Below are 19,598 nucleotides of genomic sequence, written 5' to 3' on the forward strand. Positions count from 1 at the left end.
GCCCCTTATTTATTGAAGCTCAATGGCAGAATGGACACGAAGACAATACCAGCACAATGCCCATGAGGAGGGCCAGAGCCCCACAAACCATCCCCAAAGCACCACCAGGCCAGTCAGAGCACTCGCTAGGCTGCTCAGGCTGCCTTTTGTGAGAGATTTACTGCTGTTTCGATTCAAAATAAAAGCAATGCTCACACTGCCACTAAACCCAAGACCTCAACCCCCACCAGCTGCCTGATAAAGAGGGCTCCAGCCCCCCCACCCCAAGATGGCTGCCAGGAAGCGCCCCGAGGGGCTGTGCTCTGGCGGCGCCAAGATGGCGGCGCGCCCGAGGACTACACCTTCCAGAGGGCTGTGCGTGCTTGTCCCGCCGGCGCTCTCCCTGCCGGCCCCTCCTCAGCCCCGGGCCGGGCACGCCCAGCACCTCCTGGACCTCCAGCCCTCATTAACTGCAATTAAATAACGCCAGGTTCATCCGCTTGGCGTGTCCCCCCCCCCCCCCATATAAAGCAATGCTATAATTTTTAACAGCTGTAAGTTGAGTGTTCGCTGGGAAACCGGTGCTGGCTTTTTCTGACTCGGCGTGCACGTGCACTCCTTGGCACGCCTCACAGAAGTAAATATGGTTTTTCCCCAGAAATTGGAACGTTTCCCTCCCCTTCTCTGGCCCACAGGTACTGCTGCAACAAGGTGGCCTCACGGGCAATTTTTGTCCGATCTGATGGGTCTGAACCGTGAAAGATAAAACCACACGCGTTCTGAGCCTGGGAACAGGTTTAAAGAGTCGAGGTGAGGCACTAAATTAACAGTGCTGCTGAACCCGCGGAAATGGCATTAAAAACTAATAAACCATATTGATTACCATTACAGCTTGCATTTCGCCTTGCCCTCCTCCAACATGAGTTTGCTGGCTCAGCCCTGGCCGAGGGCCGCGGGTTGCTGCAGGGATTTGGGCTGACGGTGAAACCCCGCGTGTCGGTTCAGAGTCAGTGCTGGTGATCACAGATCAGCAAGGAAGTGCCCGAGGAGACACACGGGCTCCTGGCAGCCACCGCCATGCTGCAGCCGCCTCTTCGGCCAGCCGGTGCGGCGCAGCCGTGATGATCTCCACTAGCTTTCTTCAGGGTAATGCACACCTTTAATAACTTTCTTCTGGTGGCTGCCAGCCGGTGGTCCAGCTCACACGCTGCTCCCGTGAGTTCACACCAGTTGGCTGGGTTTTACGGCTCCTTTGGAGCTTCCTTCCCTTGATCATGCCATCCCTGGCATCCTGCCTTCAGATCGGACCTCGCATGGGTGTACCTGCCACCCCACCACGAGGATTGGATGTGCCGCAGGCCCTGTTTGTAGCTCTTTTTCAGAAGGAGCAGGTTTTGGGGTGCAGCTTTGGCGACACACAAGGTGGAGAAGGAGACGGAGGGGGGGAAAGACCGCATTAGCCCTGTTTGACCTGGCACGTGGGAACTTGTGCGATGGAGGCAGATGCAAGACCGTGCATGCCTCTCCCCGGGACTACAGCTGCATGTAGCCTTAGGCGTGCCTTTTGAGCTGTTTCTATGGCTGTTCTCGCAGCCTCTTCATAATTTCTGATTATTGAGATGAGCAGAGGTGGCTTTCCAGGCAGCTCACCAGCCCCTCTCCTGCCACAGGCTTCGGCAGGCTCAGAACTGGGGCTGGAGAAGTGAACGCTGAACAAGACTCTTTTGCCTTTGTAGTTCTACTGCAGGAAGATAATTTTTCTAATCAACTCCGTAGCGTGACTCAGAGCCACATTTAGAAAGGAACATCAAGGAATGTGCCACCCTGTGCAGCCCTTCAACCAGGTACATTCCCTTCTTCTCCTCCCTGCTTCACAAACTGGAGAGAAGTAACTGAAAAATTCACTCTGGTCTCTCAGTAATGATAATCCTGTCACTCCCACTGCCTCTGGCTTTCGTTAGCTTGGAAAAAAATGAGCAACCAAGAAAGAAAGAAGAGCCCTCCAAACCATTTCTTTTTTTTCAGGCAGGTGGGAAGGTGCTATAAGGTGTTCCTTTGTTTTTCCTTTTCTTTCAGAGGGATTGTTTGGGCCTAGCAAGGCTTGGCAAGGTTGGGTGTGTAAATATGAGAGGATACCAAAAGGAAATGAAGTTGGATTGTTTGAGAGTGTGCTCATTTCTTTGGCAGCACACTGCATGGGAAGCATGTCGCAGCAGGCATTTTAACAGACTCCAGGGGGGATCGGACCTGCAGCCTGAAGTCTGGCATGTCTCAAAGTTTTCTATACTCTCAATCTCTACTCCTTTTTGATTGCCCAGAAGTTAGCTGGGACCCACACCATGTCCCATTTCACTGTCTGGGAAAAGCAGACACTTTATATCTCCATTTTCTCCCCCAGCTCCTGCTCCGTTCTAAACTCCTGGTCATAAAAGATCACCTTCCTCTCTTTCACATTGAGCAAGCTCCAACCCCTCCTCATATATGAAGCTGCATGTGTCAAGGCTAGAAACGTTTCAAAGCAGAAGAAAGAAGCTGTTGACAATCCCTTTACCAAATTTCCTTTGGTTTCTTAAAGTATCTCCTAATAGTTCACTCTCGAAAGTTTCTGTTCTAGAGACTATGCAATATGGTGTATCATTAGCAGCGCACTGTAGCAAAGGTGGCACTAGAATATCAAACTTGTCTCTTCCTGGTGTTTCCTTTTAAATGGCAAAATCTGTAAACCCTCACATCTCACTGAATTTCTTTTCTTTGTGGGTTCTCCCTGCAGGGCTGTCTCCTAGCGTGAAGGGTATGGCAGAGCAGTAACAATCTGTAACACCCTCTTTCTGATACTTTCTCGTTAAGTATCCATTACTCACCACGGATGCAGACAAGGTACTGGACTAGGTGTGACCAAAATGGTAGATCTACTCTTCCTGTGCCTCGATCCAAGGGGAATTTACCTCTTTTAAATAATCCAGGTTATCTGCATCTCCCAGCAGGGTCCTGAACACCTGAGATGCTGAATTTGACACTGTTTTGAATAGGATGGCAGAATTCACTCAGCATGTTTCAGCACCTGAAACGTGCAGCTGCTTGGGAAGCCTGTCTCACTGCCAATATCTGGTACACCAGAAGAAAGCAAATCCCATCCTATATGCACGTTAATATTCCTGCCTAATACAGAATGGAGCGGAGGGGATGCCAGAAGAGGAGGAATCAGCAGCCTCTATCCCAAGACTTTGGCTACCCTTCCTTTCTCTGGGCTGGCTGTATTGCCTTCACCGGTGAGACCCATTCTGCCGCAGAGAAGGATTTGCCTTCAGACCAAAAGATAATAATCCGTATGGACCATCCCCTTTTCGGTTACTTTGCTATTAAAGCCCATTTCTGGGCCACAGTGAAAGCTTTAAGCTTGTCCTTGCCATTAGATGGCAATGTAGATCCACAAATCCTCTTTCTTCCTTGAGTCCCTGGAAAACCATCTTGGTGCTGGTGGAATGGCTGGTACAGCCTCAAATCTTCTGTTTCCGCCTACCTCACCTGTTAAGACTGAGGCATCCTGAATTTGTTTCGCCTGCAAACAAATGGAGCTGGCTGCCTGGGATGCCAGCTCCTCTGGATTCCTCAGTGGCATGAGCGCTCTCTCTCTCTCTCCCCCCCTCCCTCCATCTAGGGCCCTCTTTTGTGCACAGAGGTTTATTTTTTCGCTCTTCCAGCAATTAATTCATTTGTCTCTTGTTTTGCTGTTTCCACAAGACATTTTGCTGTCTTGCTTTTTTCTCAGCTTACTGCCAAACCTGGTAGGCGAGTGAGTCATGGGCTGCTGCAGGCCAAACCCTGGAGGATACAGACTTCTTCCTAGGGTCATGAATCTCCCATCTGGGAAGTTATAAAGAACAGCAGTGAGAAATAACTACCACCGCAAAATGCTTTCCCCCATATCCATTTTTCAGCTTTTCCATTGTCTGCACTTGACTGGTTCATTTAACATGTGCGTTACTGGGTTTTTTTCCTTCACATTTCCCTTTCCACCAGAAAATGTCACCAACTCACATCCAATTTTTGCTCAGAAAACTTGCAGGTTCATTTATGTTCCAAAACCAGGCAAGTTTGCTCCTTCAAAGCTGAATATACATAGCTTTTTTTCTAGACCCTGGTTTAAGTTTAATCCCATGCCAAACAGAGTCCACCAGCTCCCAGTAATGCAATATTGATGCTGGGCAGCTAGCCAAGGAAGTTGTAGGATCCTTTGGAGTCCGATTCCGATACTGCAGCAGGATCTGTCTGGCTTGGTAACTTCAGCTGCATTAGTGGCAGAAATCTTCATATGTACCAAAAAGAATGAAAGGAGGATCTACCCCCCTTTTTGAGACATCTTTTTTAAAAAAAAATCTGTCATGCTGCCAGAGCAGATGGAGAGGTCCTGACTGTTGTCTGGAACAGGGCAGGATGACAGGGACATTTTCCCCTGTGTCAGGCAAGGATGGGAGATTGTGGCTGGGAATTCAGTGGAACAGAGAGGCCATTTGGCCTGGGAGCACAGGACCCTATAGCTTGACAGGCAGATGACAGGAGTCAGTGCAGAGACTGTCACTTTCCCTCATCACTCACACCTCCCGTATATTTTAACATAAGCACCTTCCAGCTTTTCTGGATTTTAAATGGTCGAAACAATGAGGATTTTGCCCTAATCCCCAGGAGAAGTGCTCCTCCGTCACAGAAAGGCGCTCTCTATTCTTGGTGCGCAAGAAGTTAGTAGTATTCCTAAGCACTCTTGCAGATGTGAGCAGTATGCTGTAGATAAGTTATACCGGGAGAAAGCGTTATCGCTTGGGCTTACATATTTTGTGCTTATCCATTAGACTCTAAAAAGCTGTTGCATTTAATTACCCATTTTTCAAAGCATTTATTAATCATTTATTAGCTCTTTGTTCATTTGCTGTAGATGTAACTTGACATATAAAGTGAGCCCAGTCATTTTATAAGCAAGCACATCTCAGGAGCAGGAAAGCACTGGGTGATAGAAAAGGCCTTACTCATCTTACTTATCTGTAAAGCACTTGGCACATGGTAGTACAGCTCTAGCGGGGGCCTCTGGGTACTTCAGGAATATAAATACTAGCGCCTTAAGCTGCCCCATCACCCGAGATATCTGGGACACTGAATGAATTAGGTGGCAGGCTGCATACTGGACTGGAGATTTTTAACCTTAAGTTATCTCTGTCAAGCCTCATGATTCATCGTGCATGGCCACTCACTCCCTGTGCTCACTTTCCCAGCCCTGTGCTCCCCAGCACCCAGTGGGTCTCGGGCTGCAGCCTTCCCTCTGCACTGTCAGTTAACAGAGCAGGAAGACAATCACGGGGTAGAGAATGTGCCCACCAGCAGAATGGTGTACTCAGGGGAGTCTAACAGAAAGCCCCTCTCTGGTACCCAGTGCTGTAGAGTTGCAGGAATAGCATGGTCAATCTGACAAGGGCAGTCATCTCTCACGCTTCATCCCTTGCTGTCTATCTGCTCCCAAACACAAACTCACCCCAAAAAAACATCAGAGGAAAATCCTTAGTGTTCAGCATTACTGACCACAAATCCTGGGATCAGAGAGCTTCAGGAAACAGCAAAGTGTCTTCCTTACCTGAAAGGCCAGCACTGTGAGAGTGGTTTCCCCAAAGACTTACAGGCTCTGCCAGGGGAAGCAGGGTCAAATTTTCCCCAGATGTTGCAATTTCCCTATGATTGCTACCAGGAAATAGAGCAACTTCTCTGTTGTCCTCTGTAAGGAAAGCAGCACAGCAAGCAGCAAAACACAGCCATTGCCAAAAAAAAAAAAAAAAAGCAAAAAAAAAAAGCAAAAAAAAAAAAGCAAAAAAAAAAAAGCAAAAAGGCAGCCTAAGAAATGAGTGTCTCTATTCTGGCATTGTAAGAAGACATTATAAGGCCCAGGATCACCTCAACCAGCTTGAGGCATCTTAATGAAGCACCTAATTTAGGCAGGTGTTTCTCTTTTGCTCTAGTCAATGGAGTAAGGAAGCTTTGAGAACAGGAGAAGAGGAGACAACATTTTATAAATGCTGTTGCTTTATTTCTTCCCCCACCTGGGTTTTAAATTGCTTTTCGGGCTTTCTTAATGAATGTTTCTCTGAATGTTTGCATGTCTTCTGTTTGCCCTCAATATGGGGAAAAGCTTAAGTCAATAAGTTTTTATTTGATTTGTAAATAATGCCAGAGTGACACATTATCACAGATTCTCAGAACTCTGACTCCATGTCCTGTCCTCTAGATATGACATGCCAGCGACATCACCCAAGTAGGCTGCAAGGTGCAGGGTAGGGGACGGAGATTAAAATAACTCTGAGGAAAGACCATCTAGAACTTTGTCCAGTACCTTTGTTTAGTCCACAAACCATCAGGAGCTGGTGAAATAATTGCTTTGGACAGATAATAAAACATCCTCCAGCAAAACTAAGGTACTTAATATACTGCCCAAGTCAATTTCCCTTATTTCTGCTGTCCTCTTGGTTTTAATAATGGTTTAATGAAAAATTCAAAATTAATTGGAACTGGCATTAGACATTCACGTGTTCCAGTGAGGGTTTCACTGCTTCAATATTTCATAAGCTGACTTCACTGCTATGCTTCTCCTTATCCTGGCTTTCATAGGCTAGAATATAATCTCTTTTCATAAAATGAAGGGTCCCAATATGGGCGGATGGGGGTACATGAGAAAAGTTTGCCACCACATCATACGCAAAGAAATAAAAATAATAGCTGTGTGTTTTCTTTCTGCCACCATCCCCCCTTTCTATGTAATGATACACATCTGAGCCTTGACTGGAAAGAGCTGTCCTAAAAATAAACAGGAGCTGTCTGAAAGGTGTCTGAGGGAGGTATTTGGCAGCTGCCAGGCTGTCACGTATGCTAGAAGGATGGAGCTGATGGACTTGCTGACACCAGACGGGCTCTGCTGAAATAAGAATGCCTTATGCTTCCCTTGGCACTCACTGGGCAAATTCTGTTGGCCGGAGCCATCAGACCTCAGCGTGTCTGGGGCCTGATCCAGTTCTGGCTGCCGTCAATGAGAGTCTGCCCTTGGATGGCAGTGGGAATTGGATCAGACCCTTGCTTTACCCCTGAGTCTGGCTTTACACCAGGGATGAATTTTGGCTCCCCAAGTGAATGTCACCCCAATAGAGACGGATACACCAGGCCCCAGGCTTGAAAGTTTCTGTAGGTCTCTGAAAATGAGACCTCTCACTGAGATGCCTAGGTATGCGGACCACAGCCTAACCGTTGACATTTTTTGTTCTAACAGCTTTGCACCACTCTGTGCCTCAGTTTCTCCTTCTCTAATAGGGGTGGTGGGGTCCTGTCTTCAAGAAGATTATTGACATATCTGTAGATCCAGGCATTTTTAAATGCTTCCAGACCATGACTGTGCTAAAAGCTGTTCCTATTTCCCACAAGGTGCTTAATGGACACGTGTTACACCATGCAGCAGTCATGAGATCAGCAAACAGAAACACGAAGGCATGACATGACTCATCTCAAGCCTTTGCAGCAACTCAGTGTCACAGTGAGGACCCAAGAATCACAGTCCCCACCAAAACAATCATACCTTTACAGTGACCGAATCTGGAAAGAAAATCTTGCTAGCAGAAGCTTCAGTTCTTCTCAAGTGCACAGGGAAATCTCCATTGCCTGTAGTGTAACTGAAGATACTTGCTGCTGTTCTTGGCCAAGACATAATGTGCTGGGGAGGGAAAAAGAAGGGAGGTGTGAAGAGAGGGTGGAAACCTCCTTGTTTCTCAGTGGGAGAGTGGACACCTCTCTTGTTCTCAATGGGAGCTGACTGCTGCCATATCTGAAAATCTGACAGTTTGTTTTGTTATCTAATGGGCAAGAGCAGCCTCTTTTTAGTGAAGAGCAGACTCCGAAGTCAACTATCTTGCGGTACTTTGGTCTGAAAATACTGGTCTGTGTTGGCAAGAATGGACAGGGGAATTAATTCCCGTAATATGGGCTGCAGGAAATTACCTACAAGATAAGAGGGCTTGATCTTTTTGAGGAAAAAAAAAATTACTTCCTTATCTTGATGATGTTTGCTCTGAAGTATCATCTTGTGACTGCCAGTCTGCCTTGCAGGATCATTCAATTACAGCCAGCTCCCGTGGCTGGCATCGCTTCCTTCCTTTCAGAGGTATCGTATTTACCAAAGTATTGCTTGTTTGTCCTGGTATTCTGAGGCCTCTGTTGTCGCCTATTTGCGTGGTGTGCCTGCAGCCCCGTGATGCTGTCCCTGCTCACGTGCTAAAGGAGGATACGACCAGCCCTTCAATTAGGCAGGGATCTGAAAGGAAGAGGAAATCAAGGTTATGATCCAGTAAGGGGCACGTGTGAGTCAGTATTAGATATCTGATGGTATGACGAGCAATGAATGAGTCCTACCGCTTTTGGAGGGTCCCAGCTTGTTTGCCTACAGTAACTATTCCTATCTCCTAGGGGGAAACTGCACTGCACTAATGAGGGGTGTTCACACCAGCCAGGCTCTGACTCTCCTTTAGGGTGCTCTGGCTCTCCCCCATGAGGAATTTTTCACTATGCAGAGTACTTTTCTTCATTAAAATGGCCATGTTAAATAGCGGTGAGGTTCCTCAATGCCTACTTTGTTGAACTGATCTACTCCACAGCTGGCAGCTTTTTAGCAGGTTACTAAACCCATTCATTTCTCACATGCACCCACGTTTCTAATGGCTATGGAGATCCAGCTTTAAAGTCCTCTGAGAGCCATTGGAATGAAGAGCACTTTGTGAAGACATTGTAATTATTATGGGATTTAGGGGTGTGTGGAAATGATTCGTGGAGATGTTTCCCAGCCAGCAGGCTCTTGGAGCCAGGTGAGCTCTTCCCTGGAATGTGAAGCATGCAGCACAGCAACTGGGAGGAACAGGTTTGGCAAGACATTTTAAGTTGTTCACGGCAGACAGCCTCTTCAGAGCCACATCCCTGCTTTACCGACCTCCCAGCTGGATGTTCCTCTCTGCCACACTGGCCCTGGTGAGCTGGAAAAGATGGACACGCTGCGAAGGAGCCTTTCTCGCTGGAAGAGGTACCACATTAAGGTGCACCTGGCTGACGAGGACCTGATGATGCCCCTGACAGTCAAGCCCAGAGACACAGTGATGGACCTACGGGCTCACTTAGTACGGGAGGGCGTCACTTCCTGGAAGAAGACATTTTATTACAACTCCAGGCAGCTCGAGGAGCACGAGACTCTCAAAGAAGCCAACATCCAGAATGGCTCTGTCCTGCTTCTTGTTAGCAATAAAAGGTAGGCAAGGAGCTTGTCTGCAGCAGGGGCGGTGCAAAGGAAGGGGAATGGTCTGACATTTTCCTATTGGGGTTCGCAGAAAGCAGATCAGGAATTCAAACTCTGCAATCTCCAACAGGCAGATTGAGATTCAAGGCTCTTCAGCTCCAGACGTGCTGTGGTGTGAAATAAGGGGGTAAGAGGAGGAGGAAATCTCGTTGATGCTGTCTGTCCTGTCTCTGATCAGGTCTCACTTTCCTGACTACGTAGCCAAGCATAGGGAGAGAGACAAGATGTGCAAAAGGGCAAGGGAGATTGTGCGATGTGGGGGAGTGCTCTGGGAGCTTCTCACTTGTCCTCATTCTTTCTTGTTGTGTCTGGCTCTCGCCATTTCTTTTTAGTAGATACTTTCTGCAAGTATTTGGGGGTGGTGCAGTCCTGCTTTGACAGGGAAGAGCCGTGAACCGCCAGTTTACAGCAAAGCACAATGAGTGCTGGACAGAGACGGCAAGAGGCTGCAGCTTCCCAAAATGTGGCCAGATTGCGGCAGAAAGTACAGTGAGACTAGAGACTTCCAGGATAGCCAGTGCAAAGGAGATCAGTCAGGGCAAGTATTATGTTCCAGTGGGAATGAAAGCTGAGGTAATGGATCTGAGACCCACTGGCCCACAGGATAGTTTAGATTCCGTGGGGTGAATTTATGCTCAGCTGCGCTGTCTTTCCTAATGCCTGGCTTGTTGCTGCCAGCATGATTAATTCTGTGAAGCATTTTGGGGATACCGGGTAGAAGAGGTGAAGAATAGAGCGCGGGTATACCGTGTCTAATTCAGCTTTCTGAATCCTGAGCCCTCTGAGTTACGTGTCTATGCTGATCAGAGTTTCCTCTGCAGAAGAACCTGCACTAAAGACTTCAGTTCCTGATTATATGCCACATACTGGAATGGTCCTATTTTCCAGTCCAGAGGCAGCTTGAAATCTCACACAAAGAAGATTTAATAAAGCATTTCCTTTCAGAGCTCAGCCAGACACAAGAGATTTCACATCGCTCAGCTAACTGCAAACCCCACGTCACCCACGGCCCCTTTCTCCAACATCTCATTTCAGCTCTCTGATTAACTTGGCTCAGCTCCTCCTCTTCACCTTGTTTTTAATGGCAGGAGCATTTCTATTTGTTGTTTTTTCCAGTGTTTATTTTCCTAAATTGTACAGCCTGAATTTTCAAGAGTAAAAAAGGATTTTGAGGGACTCAGTGGATGAAGTGCACATACTGATGCTCTTTTGACAGATGCCTGATTTCCATAACATGCTATGCACCTTCCCACATGCTGCAAAAGCAGGGCGTAACTGCAGCAATGCAAATCACCAGGAGATCCTGTCCTGTGTGCTGAGTTCAAGGTACCCACTTGAAGTCACTAGCCATTTTTGAAAATTTAGAGCCTTCTGCTGAAAGCTCCAGCTCAGTTTTTGTGAGTACCTGAAAAAGGGAGTGGGATTTCTAATATTTTTCTCCTTAGATTTCATCAAAACCTTCCTGGCTCCTGAACAAGCACCTTTGTCCAATCTCTTATTCCTTTTCCCAGGGCTGCATTGTCGGGAGTGGACAGTCTTTCCCTGTAGTCACATCTCTCCTTGAGTTCTTGGACATGAAGGATTTTTGGGTTGTGACAACCTCAGCCAGTCCCAAAGTATTTTGTGTGGCAGGAGTGATAAATGCCCAGGTACTGGGGATACATTTCTCTAAAGGCTCATGGGGGTGACTGAGCTATCATTGTAGCATCGTCCCCCTAGATATTTCTGAGACATGCTTTTGTGTGGCTTGGCAGTCATCACCCTGCTTGGTACATAGTCCTGGGCTGAGTGCAGCCTCTGTGACTCAGCACCTTGCCAGATCCCCAGCATGCAGAGGACTGTTTTTAGTGGGCTCTCTCTCTCCCTTAAACTGGGAATTAGGAAATACAGAGTAGGAGAAGGCAGGCACTGCATTGCAATTGAGATTACAGCACCATTTTAAGCCTCAAGATTATTTGGCCAGATCTTTAGGTATTATGAATCCATGTTGCTCCAATAGCATCTGAGGAGATAATGCTGGTCTGTATCAGCTGGGTAACAGTGTGCAACCTTGGGGAATACGAGGAGAGTAGCCAATGCAGTGTTGGGACTGCCTAGGAGCCACAGGAACAGAGAGGAATAGAGAACGTGGTGCTGGGTTTGGCCAGCAGCCCTGAGGATTTAAGAGTTGGTTTCAGTACTTCACTGACTCAGTGAAGTATGGACCCTCTCCATCAAAGGTCAGCATCTGCTTCTTAAGTTCTCCCTGAAAATCCTGGTATCTTCTACTTACTCTTTTGTACTGAGATGCCAGCCAAGCAGAGCTATATTAATTCCAAAAGAGGAGTTGCTCTGATTGCCAAGGTCTGCAGCTCAGTGTCGTGCCTATAAATATTAATGGTCACTCTGTATGCTATGTGTTCCTACCAGGGGCTCACGGGACAGTTTACTTTGAACCAGAGAAAACATGAAAATGACCCTATTTTTCATCCCCCCCCCCTTTAATGCCTTTGTAGATAATTGGCATTTAGCAAAGGCCAAGTCAGCATTTCCACTTCTTGCTCGTGTTTTCTGGGGTTTATAACTTAGTCATAAAAATTTACTTAAGGCTGCAGCTTGGCAGGAAAGGGATCAGCATAGCAGCTAATGCTGAAAATTTATTTGGATCTTAGTGTTCAAAAGTTCGAGCAAGCCATTTTGGAGTTCAGTCAACATGACCTCTTGCCCTGGGAGAACACATGGACAGCCCAGAACTGGGAATATCACATCTACTGAGGATGTAATTCCCCCTTGTGCAGAGCTTGTTAATCACATTACTGCTGCAGTGATTGAGATTGCAATCCTGTTGCAGCAGAAGCTGAGCAAAAAACACACTAAAAAACAGTTTCTGCCCTAGAGAGCTACATATTACAATAACATGGTTTGCAAGTGGGTAAAACAAGCAAAACAAGACTTGAAATGTGAATGAACAAGCAGAGAGAGAAACCCCTCAGCTCAGTGGCCTTGGGCCAGCCTGCGGTGTTCAAGCCATCGGTGCCCAATGCAAAGGAGACCACCAGCAAGTCTCGACATGAAAAGAGCAGCCATCCAGCAGAGATGCAGCAGCATCTACAGCGGCATGCAGCAGGCTGTCCCAAATGCCCGAAGCGTGATCAGTCCTGGCACTGTGGACCACGCCACGGCAGAACTTGTTTGACTCGCTCTGGAGGCGGTGCAGGGCCCCAGAGCCAGGTAGCTGCTCAGCTGGTCTGGTGGTGATGTGGGAGTTCCTGAAACTGGCACGACTCTTCCCGAATTTTGTCTGCTGCAGTGAGCCGCCCAGATGCTCTTTGCCGGCTGCGTGCTGTGGAGCACCAACCACAAAGGCCTCCCATGGTGTAGTCAGCAGCAGTGCTGGACAGTGGGTGTATGGCATTAGCTGCTCCTTGTTGATAATTTGTTGGCTGCGTTTTGATGCCAGATGTTAGGTGGAGGGATATTGTCTTGAACTGGTGAATCCACCACTTAACCCATGAGCTATTTCAAATAGAGGATGGAAATGGGTGATCCAGGGCGATTCCTAGATGGGCTGTGTGCCTGCCGCTGACTGTTCGTAGGGGTGTACAGCTCTAGCTGGCTCTGGACACGGTATAAGCACAAGCACATTGACAGAGCCTTCACACTTGGTTTCAGGCTCCTTTCTTGTGCTGTCACCTCTAGCAGTCAGTCAGACAAGTGCGGTACTAATAAATTAACCAGTACCATGACTGCTCTCTGTTACAATGTTGGAGTATTGCACTGCAGTTTTGGCCCAGTCCAAATGTGTTTCAGGAGCTAGCATGGGCCAGGGACTGTTCCTTCTGGGCTGTCTGGATGTGACTGCGCAGATTTGGAGGGCAAGAACTTAATATAAAAACACCGGCCATTCTGTGCCAGCTGTCCTCTCAATGCAGAAGTCCCAGGCACATTTAATTTGCTGGCACAGACTCAGCCACAGCACATGGGATCCCCTCAGTCTTTTAGAAGCTGAGGTTCACTGAGGCCAAGCAGCTATTGTCATCATATATGGCTTGCCTGGAGAATGGAGTTCAATAAGTCATTGGTGAATAGGTTAAATAAAGTAGGTGCCGGCACTGAGTTTAGCAGAAGTCTATTATCTTGGTGTTGATTTTCTGGCCTGGAGCCACCTGAAAACATCTATCTCGGGGCATTAGCAGTTACTATAACAACTCATCTAGGAACAACTCCTGACAGCTCGAAGAGCAGACCAAGGTCCCACGTGACGTATAAGCCACTGTGAGGTCAAGATAAGCATGTCCAGGATTCTCCCTCTTCTGCAATCCAGCCTCAGTGTCCCTGGTGAGTGCCAGCGCTTATACAAGCTTTAATATGCTTGGGACCCTGCTTTATCATTCAGAGGCTGTTCAGCCTAGTTTTCCAAAGATCCATCCACTCAAGGAGCTACCTCCTGGCAGAATAACAAAACCATCCATCTTTGGGGAACCCGGCTAATTCCCTTATCGGCATTCAGTTTACAGTCTCTGATTTTTGGCCTTATAAATGAGAACTATGACTGAGCCTTGGCATGAAAACTATGACTGAGCCACTTGTGTAAGGTCCAGTTTATCTGATGCTAAGAAACTACTGCCTACATTTGACTCCCGTGATGACATAAGGATTGATGTTTGACATAGACACTCAGCAGTGGCTCACTCCAGGCTTATATTACTCCAGTATCCTGTCACCCCTTCTCAGTCTCACTAGAATTGCCTGAGAAGCAATCACCAAAGCACAGCAGATGATGTGAAAACAGAGAAAACAGAAAAATAATGGGATCTACACAGTTTGACCCTGCATAGAAAGCTGACATTACAGCCCAGACATGAATTAAGTCCCTTACACTGGGTTTCAGTGTGATTTTGTGATGCCTGCTCCTTGCACTAACCTTCCAGCTCCTGCGGTTGCTCAGCAATTACTCCTCAGCATGGAGGGGAGACTTCTCGCTCCCATCCAACTCCTACAGACTTGCCCTGTTAAGCTTAAGCCTAACAGCAGGCTCCAAGGCATCTCACAATAGGATAACGATCCTTTAAATAGCACTGGGAGTCTCTCTTCTCAGGGAGAACTAATTAAGTTCTTCAGCACATGCTTAGACATATGTTGATCTGGTATGGCCTTAACAGGCCTGCTTCCATCTACTGGATAAATAACACTGGCTTAAAAAATACCCTCCTAGAGATGCGTTACTTAGGCAACAACCAGATGGGGGACTGACTTCATCTCTGTGGCTGAAGGTAGTATTTATGTGTATTACTCATGGGCCAAGCTCTCTGCTGGTGTAAACTCCTTGAAATCAGTTAAGTGATTTTTAAGTTCCGAAAGCACCGGTGCTGTCTCCTCTGCTGACCTCTTGCAGCGTACAGACCAGAAAATGACACCTGTATTTAGCTCAGTTACTTTCTGTTCAGCCCAAGAAGCTCATTTAACACAAGCAGAGGGTTGCATCAGTGGAGAACATGGTCCACAGGATCTGAATTCCTCTCCTGTGCAGTTGCATGGGATTGCAGTAGATGAAACTGAGCTGATGTGTCCCGTGGGCGGTCTGTCTTGGCTCTAGGCAAAGAATTAATGAATGAAAAGTATATTCTAAAAAGGTTCTTTTCTAGTGTGGTATGGAACAGCTTCCTGGACTTCTCTGTAGTTGTGCTGATTTATACCAGGTGAGGATTTTGCCCAGTTGGGATAAATACCCTCTCCTGTGTCCTGGTGTTTTATGGGGCAGATGTGCTACAGGGTGGGCTCACAGCAAATCCTTGGCTATTACAATCCCCTGAAATTTCAAGTAAGGAAGCAAGTGCTAGAATATGAATCCTGTTCTGGGTTTTGCAGAAAACCCAATCAGCGATGGGTATCAGCCTAAGTAGACTTGTAGTGTCCTTTGCTAGGACCCAACAAAAAAACCCCACCCCATAAACTTTGAACTTCTGTAAGTCCTGATGAAATGTTTGCAGCACAGGCTCAGTTTCTTGTCTGCATAATTGCAAAAAGCAATTCACAGGAGTCAAAAGACTCAGCCCTGCACTTACTGGCTCGGCTGGGTGGGGTGGCTGCCTGGTAGAGCTGCTGCCTACAGGCCATAAGTATCTTGGTTGCAGTCCAAGGCATGATAATGAGCTCTCTAAGCAAATACTAGCCTGAAGAGGTACCCTTAGAAACTTGTGAGAGCTTCAGCCTCTGTCCTGGAGACCCCAAGGGGTAGCCCTAGATGATTTCTAAGGGCCTTCAGAAGAGTAACTAAGAAAGTAATCCTACTTTTGCTAAACTTAAGTCTTCTATGCAGGGTCTGTACCCCTGTCAGTAAATGTTTATGGAACCATAACCCCAGAAAAACACTGTTTAGTGCTAATGCGTGCGAGTGAACGTGTTTAGATCAATTCAAGCTCTGTCTTACTGTAAACATCCTCAAAGTGCTCCTAAAGCTACAGGTTGCCCTGTTCTGAGATGAAAAATGGATTTCCAGGAGCATGCACTAAAGAGGGAGAGCCTTGCCTACAGGAAAAAGGCTTCCAGACGGTTGCAGGTTATCTGGAGGGTGAGGGCATCTTTTGCGGAAGGATAAACAGGTCTGCAAGTGGCTTATCCTCAGCTGTATAGTGTGACTGAAAAAACAAAGCAGTCAGAGGATCAGGTTTATATTCTCCCCACGCCAGGGTCCGTGCCTCCTTGGTCAAATGCCATTTTTGACTGCATGTCTACAGCGCTCCAAATATTTGCCTCTTTCTTATTCAGATAATGCCAAAGAGCACAGCCAAAGCCATGAGAGACGGGGAGTGTGACAAGGGCTGAAGGGAATCAGATGGAAGAGAGCTTGGCCGTGGAACGGCAGCCCGGCCACCGACGTCTGGTAAGTCCCTCTCTGCACGCCAGCTCAAGTACTGTTCAGAAAGCAGCTCCGAGTGTTTTCAGCACCGTACCCATGAATAATTAACCCAAACAAAACAACAAATAACGTTTCCTCATCAGCGTGCCATGTGGTCTCAGCTGCCAAAGGAGAAGCGTGGGTAAGACTGACTCAGCTCCTGAGGGCAGTGAATCAGAGTGAAATGCCCATGAAAGGGCGACTTCTGCCTGGATGATGAAGCAAGAAGGAGCTGAGGTGGACTTTGCTTAGGGCCTTAGATGTGGACGGTGGACATCTGAGACTCCTTCCGACTCTTTCACAGGATTCCTCAGTAAGTTGCTGATCTTGGCCTTTGTTTTCCTATGTGTAAGTCTGAGACAATTTATTCTTTCCTTTCTCCTGCTCTTTGTCAATCCAGCTGCAGGTGACTCAGGTTAAGGTCTGTCTGGGCTCCTGAGCAGTTCCTATACAGTGGGGCCCTGATTTCTAGATTGAAGGCTCTGTACAGCAAATAAGCAGTAAGCACTCTATAGACAGTCCTGGAGCTTGACAACCTTTATATATCCAAAGGACAGAGACTGGTTGGTCACTGTTACAGCCACTACCTCACCTGACGTTAGGGACCCATTGTTACACCAAAACTGCCTTATTTTTGAGCCAGGGTTTATAAAGCAATGAGCCTCCTTGTGTTGTTCTTCCACCTGTGTGCCAGTCCCCCCACTCCAAAAGCTTCTGAACCAGCTGACCTGATTCAACCCAGTTTGATGGAAAGAGAGAGGTCTCACAGACGCAAGATTCCTGCAAAATTTTTTTGTGAAAAACAGCAGCTGGATAGAAGAGAGACATTTAAGTTAATATCCTACTGAAGGAAAGGTAATTACACCTCTTGCTCCCTATCTATTTTGAGATGCAGCAGGCAGGTGACCAGCTGGCATTTAGATACCGGCTGGTCAATCAGTATTCGCCTAGCTTCAAACCAGCTACTGCACTTGCTGCCCCTTGCCTGCAAAGCAAGAAGCTGTTGGAAGAGCTGAGGACTTTGCTGGGGAGCTCTGGAGGGGATAAGGGTGCCCTGGGAATATTACAGTGAGCTGGGAGCACCAAGAAAGGAAGAAATAAAAAGCAGTTGTAATACACAAATCAGAAGGAGAACGGGTTTCACCAGTTCCCCTGCTCACACAACAACTTGATTTTTAGGTTCAAACTTATTTTCAGGACAAAATGGATGTTTCTTTAACCACTACAGCACTTTCCCCAGAAAACTTCAATGACTGGCAATTGCCTTACCAGACTCCCCAAATCTGCATTTTCTGTTTTTCAACTGAAAAACATGCCTTTCTGGACTTTTTTCGTAATAAGAAAATATTTGATTCTTTTTTCCAACAAAAGCATTTGAAGAAATGCCATGGAAAATGGAGTTTCTAATTTTCCAGTTGTTTTTTTTTTTTTCCTAGGAACAGAAATATTTCCCTAAGTACCTCCTTGGACTTTGCACAAGAAGAGATTCCCAGACAGACAAAGACATGAACATAGCCACAGCTGAAGATCTTTCAGTCCAAGCAACTGAGATGGACAAAGAGTGGGATGGGACTAAGCATGGGAAGCAGGAATGTGACTTTTCCAAGGTCAACCAACAAGCTAGGCGCACAGTGGAGAGTGTGCTGGCACTGTTCGGTCAGCATTTCTGCCTCTTGACCATGCGGCGCCTCTGCGCGTCTGTCTGTCCTGAAATAATGAGTTTCTTGGAGCAGAGCCAGTACTTTCCTGAGTGCTTGGAAAGTGCCTTGTGCAGCCCTAGGTGCAGTCATAAATAATAATTTAAATGATAATAATAATAATATTAAAGTGGAGGTGTGCCACTGAAGATGGGACACACAGAGTCCTAAATTGATGTCCCTCTTCTAGTAAAAGGTACAGTTTGCCTCACAAAGCCTGGGAGAACAGTATTTAGTTCTCTGGACCTGATAATCAGAGTCTTTTGCTCTGCAAAAGGCAAACTGATCTGAGCTGAATTAGGTCCGGTATCTACTCTAACACCTCATGCCTGTAGCTGGCAGCTCTGGTCAGCTCTGGAAGGCTTTTTGCAGCTCAGGGGGATATCTGGAAAGAGAAAATTAACTGTGGTGGTGTGGCGAGCTGCCTGGACTAATGTTTTTTTCAGAGATAGGCTTTGATTGACACTTCAAATCTGCCTGACAATCTCTTATTCTAAGTGCAGTTGCTGCCTTTCTTCAGAGCAGGAAGAGCTGGTTTGGTTGCTGTCCTTCAAATGATGGATCTTATCACATGGGAAAAAGAAGAAAAAAAAAAGGCAAACCACCTGGAAACAGCCACAGCTATAGCATAAAAAGAGGTAAAACGAACTGGATCTATTTGAGGTATTTCTGTTTTTCCCCTCTATGCCGTAATCCAATGCAAGATATACGAGAAAAGAAGCTATGCTCTGAGGAACAAGAGCTGACTGTTTTCTTTCTTTCTTTGACTGTTCATTATGTTGTTGTTTTTCTTCAAGAGATTTTTAATGCTTTGCAGATAGGACTGTGCCACCCTCCAGTGATGAGAGGACTAGAAGTCAGTGGGACAACCCTTCTACTCACTTGTTCTACACTGCCTCTTCTACTGCCTGTCCTCGCCACACTGCCTCTTAGTCCTCAGTTTCAGGCATCCTTGATGCTTGCTAAATACTGGGATCACACCATTCAGCTGCTCACACAAGAGGTGACAGCCACTTTTTACAATGTAATTTAGACATCTGGGGTTTACCTGAGTCTGGCCAAGAAGAAGGTCGGGTCTCCAAACGGGCGGAGGCATGCTTCGAATCCTCTTCTGGACACCAACTTAGGTGGCAAAATAGGTCTCTTGTTTGAGATGTCCTGTCTCTCCTTGCCCGTCTAAGTCCATCAAAAAACAGCCAGGCTCTTTAGACTGCAGAGTATAGGGTTGTTGTTGTATATCCAAGTACCAGGAAAGATGCTAATAGTAAGAACTGCTCTGAAATGGATGTTTCCCTTGTTCTCTGTGAACACAGGTGTGGACAAGACCAAGGACCAAAGCTGAAAGGTGTGCAAGCTCCCGTCTGCGTGCCAGCCTGTGCGTATTGCAAGATGGAGACGTTTGCAACTTCGCATGCTGCACCATGGATGGGATTTCGTCTTGTCAGGAGTGTTTATCTTTGGGATCCTGCTATTGATGGGGCATCACAGACAGGATTACCAAAAGCACTGCTGTTTGCTGCTGCATTCACCTCCACCTTCGAGCTGCAGCCAGGCCTTCCCAGCTAGCTCCTTCTCCTGAGCTTCATGAGCAGAAGACAAGCCCAGGCAAGCCATCTCCGCCAGCTGCTGTGCTTCAGCAAGGCAGCTCAGGCTGAGGCACGTTTCAGCAGCTCTTCTGTGTTTC

The 19,598-nt window shown here is 46.9% G+C and overlaps 2 protein-coding genes across 2 annotated transcripts in view; both read left to right on the forward strand.

Moving 5' to 3' along the window:
* EPS15L1 (epidermal growth factor receptor pathway substrate 15 like 1) overlaps positions 1 to 19,598 on the forward strand; it is a 240,686-nt gene that overhangs the window by 118,264 nt on the left and 102,824 nt on the right. The gene's annotated exons all lie outside the window — the stretch shown is intronic.
* TINCR (TINCR ubiquitin domain containing) lies at positions 9,033 to 9,296 on the forward strand. The gene has a single exon (XM_075175120.1). It carries the CDS (start codon positions 9,033 to 9,035, stop codon positions 9,294 to 9,296), a length of 264 nt encoding a protein of 87 aa, XP_075031221.1.

The sequence above is a fragment of the Calonectris borealis genome, chromosome 28 (genome assembly GCF_964195595.1).
Source record: "Calonectris borealis chromosome 28, bCalBor7.hap1.2, whole genome shotgun sequence".
Taxonomy (NCBI): Eukaryota; Metazoa; Chordata; class Aves; order Procellariiformes; family Procellariidae; genus Calonectris; species Calonectris borealis.

Excerpts from the sequence above, each read along its gene's own strand:
- TINCR (XM_075175120.1), top strand. The coding sequence starts at position 9,033 with ATGGACACGCTGCGAAGGAGCCTTTCTCGCTGGAAGAGGTACCACATT.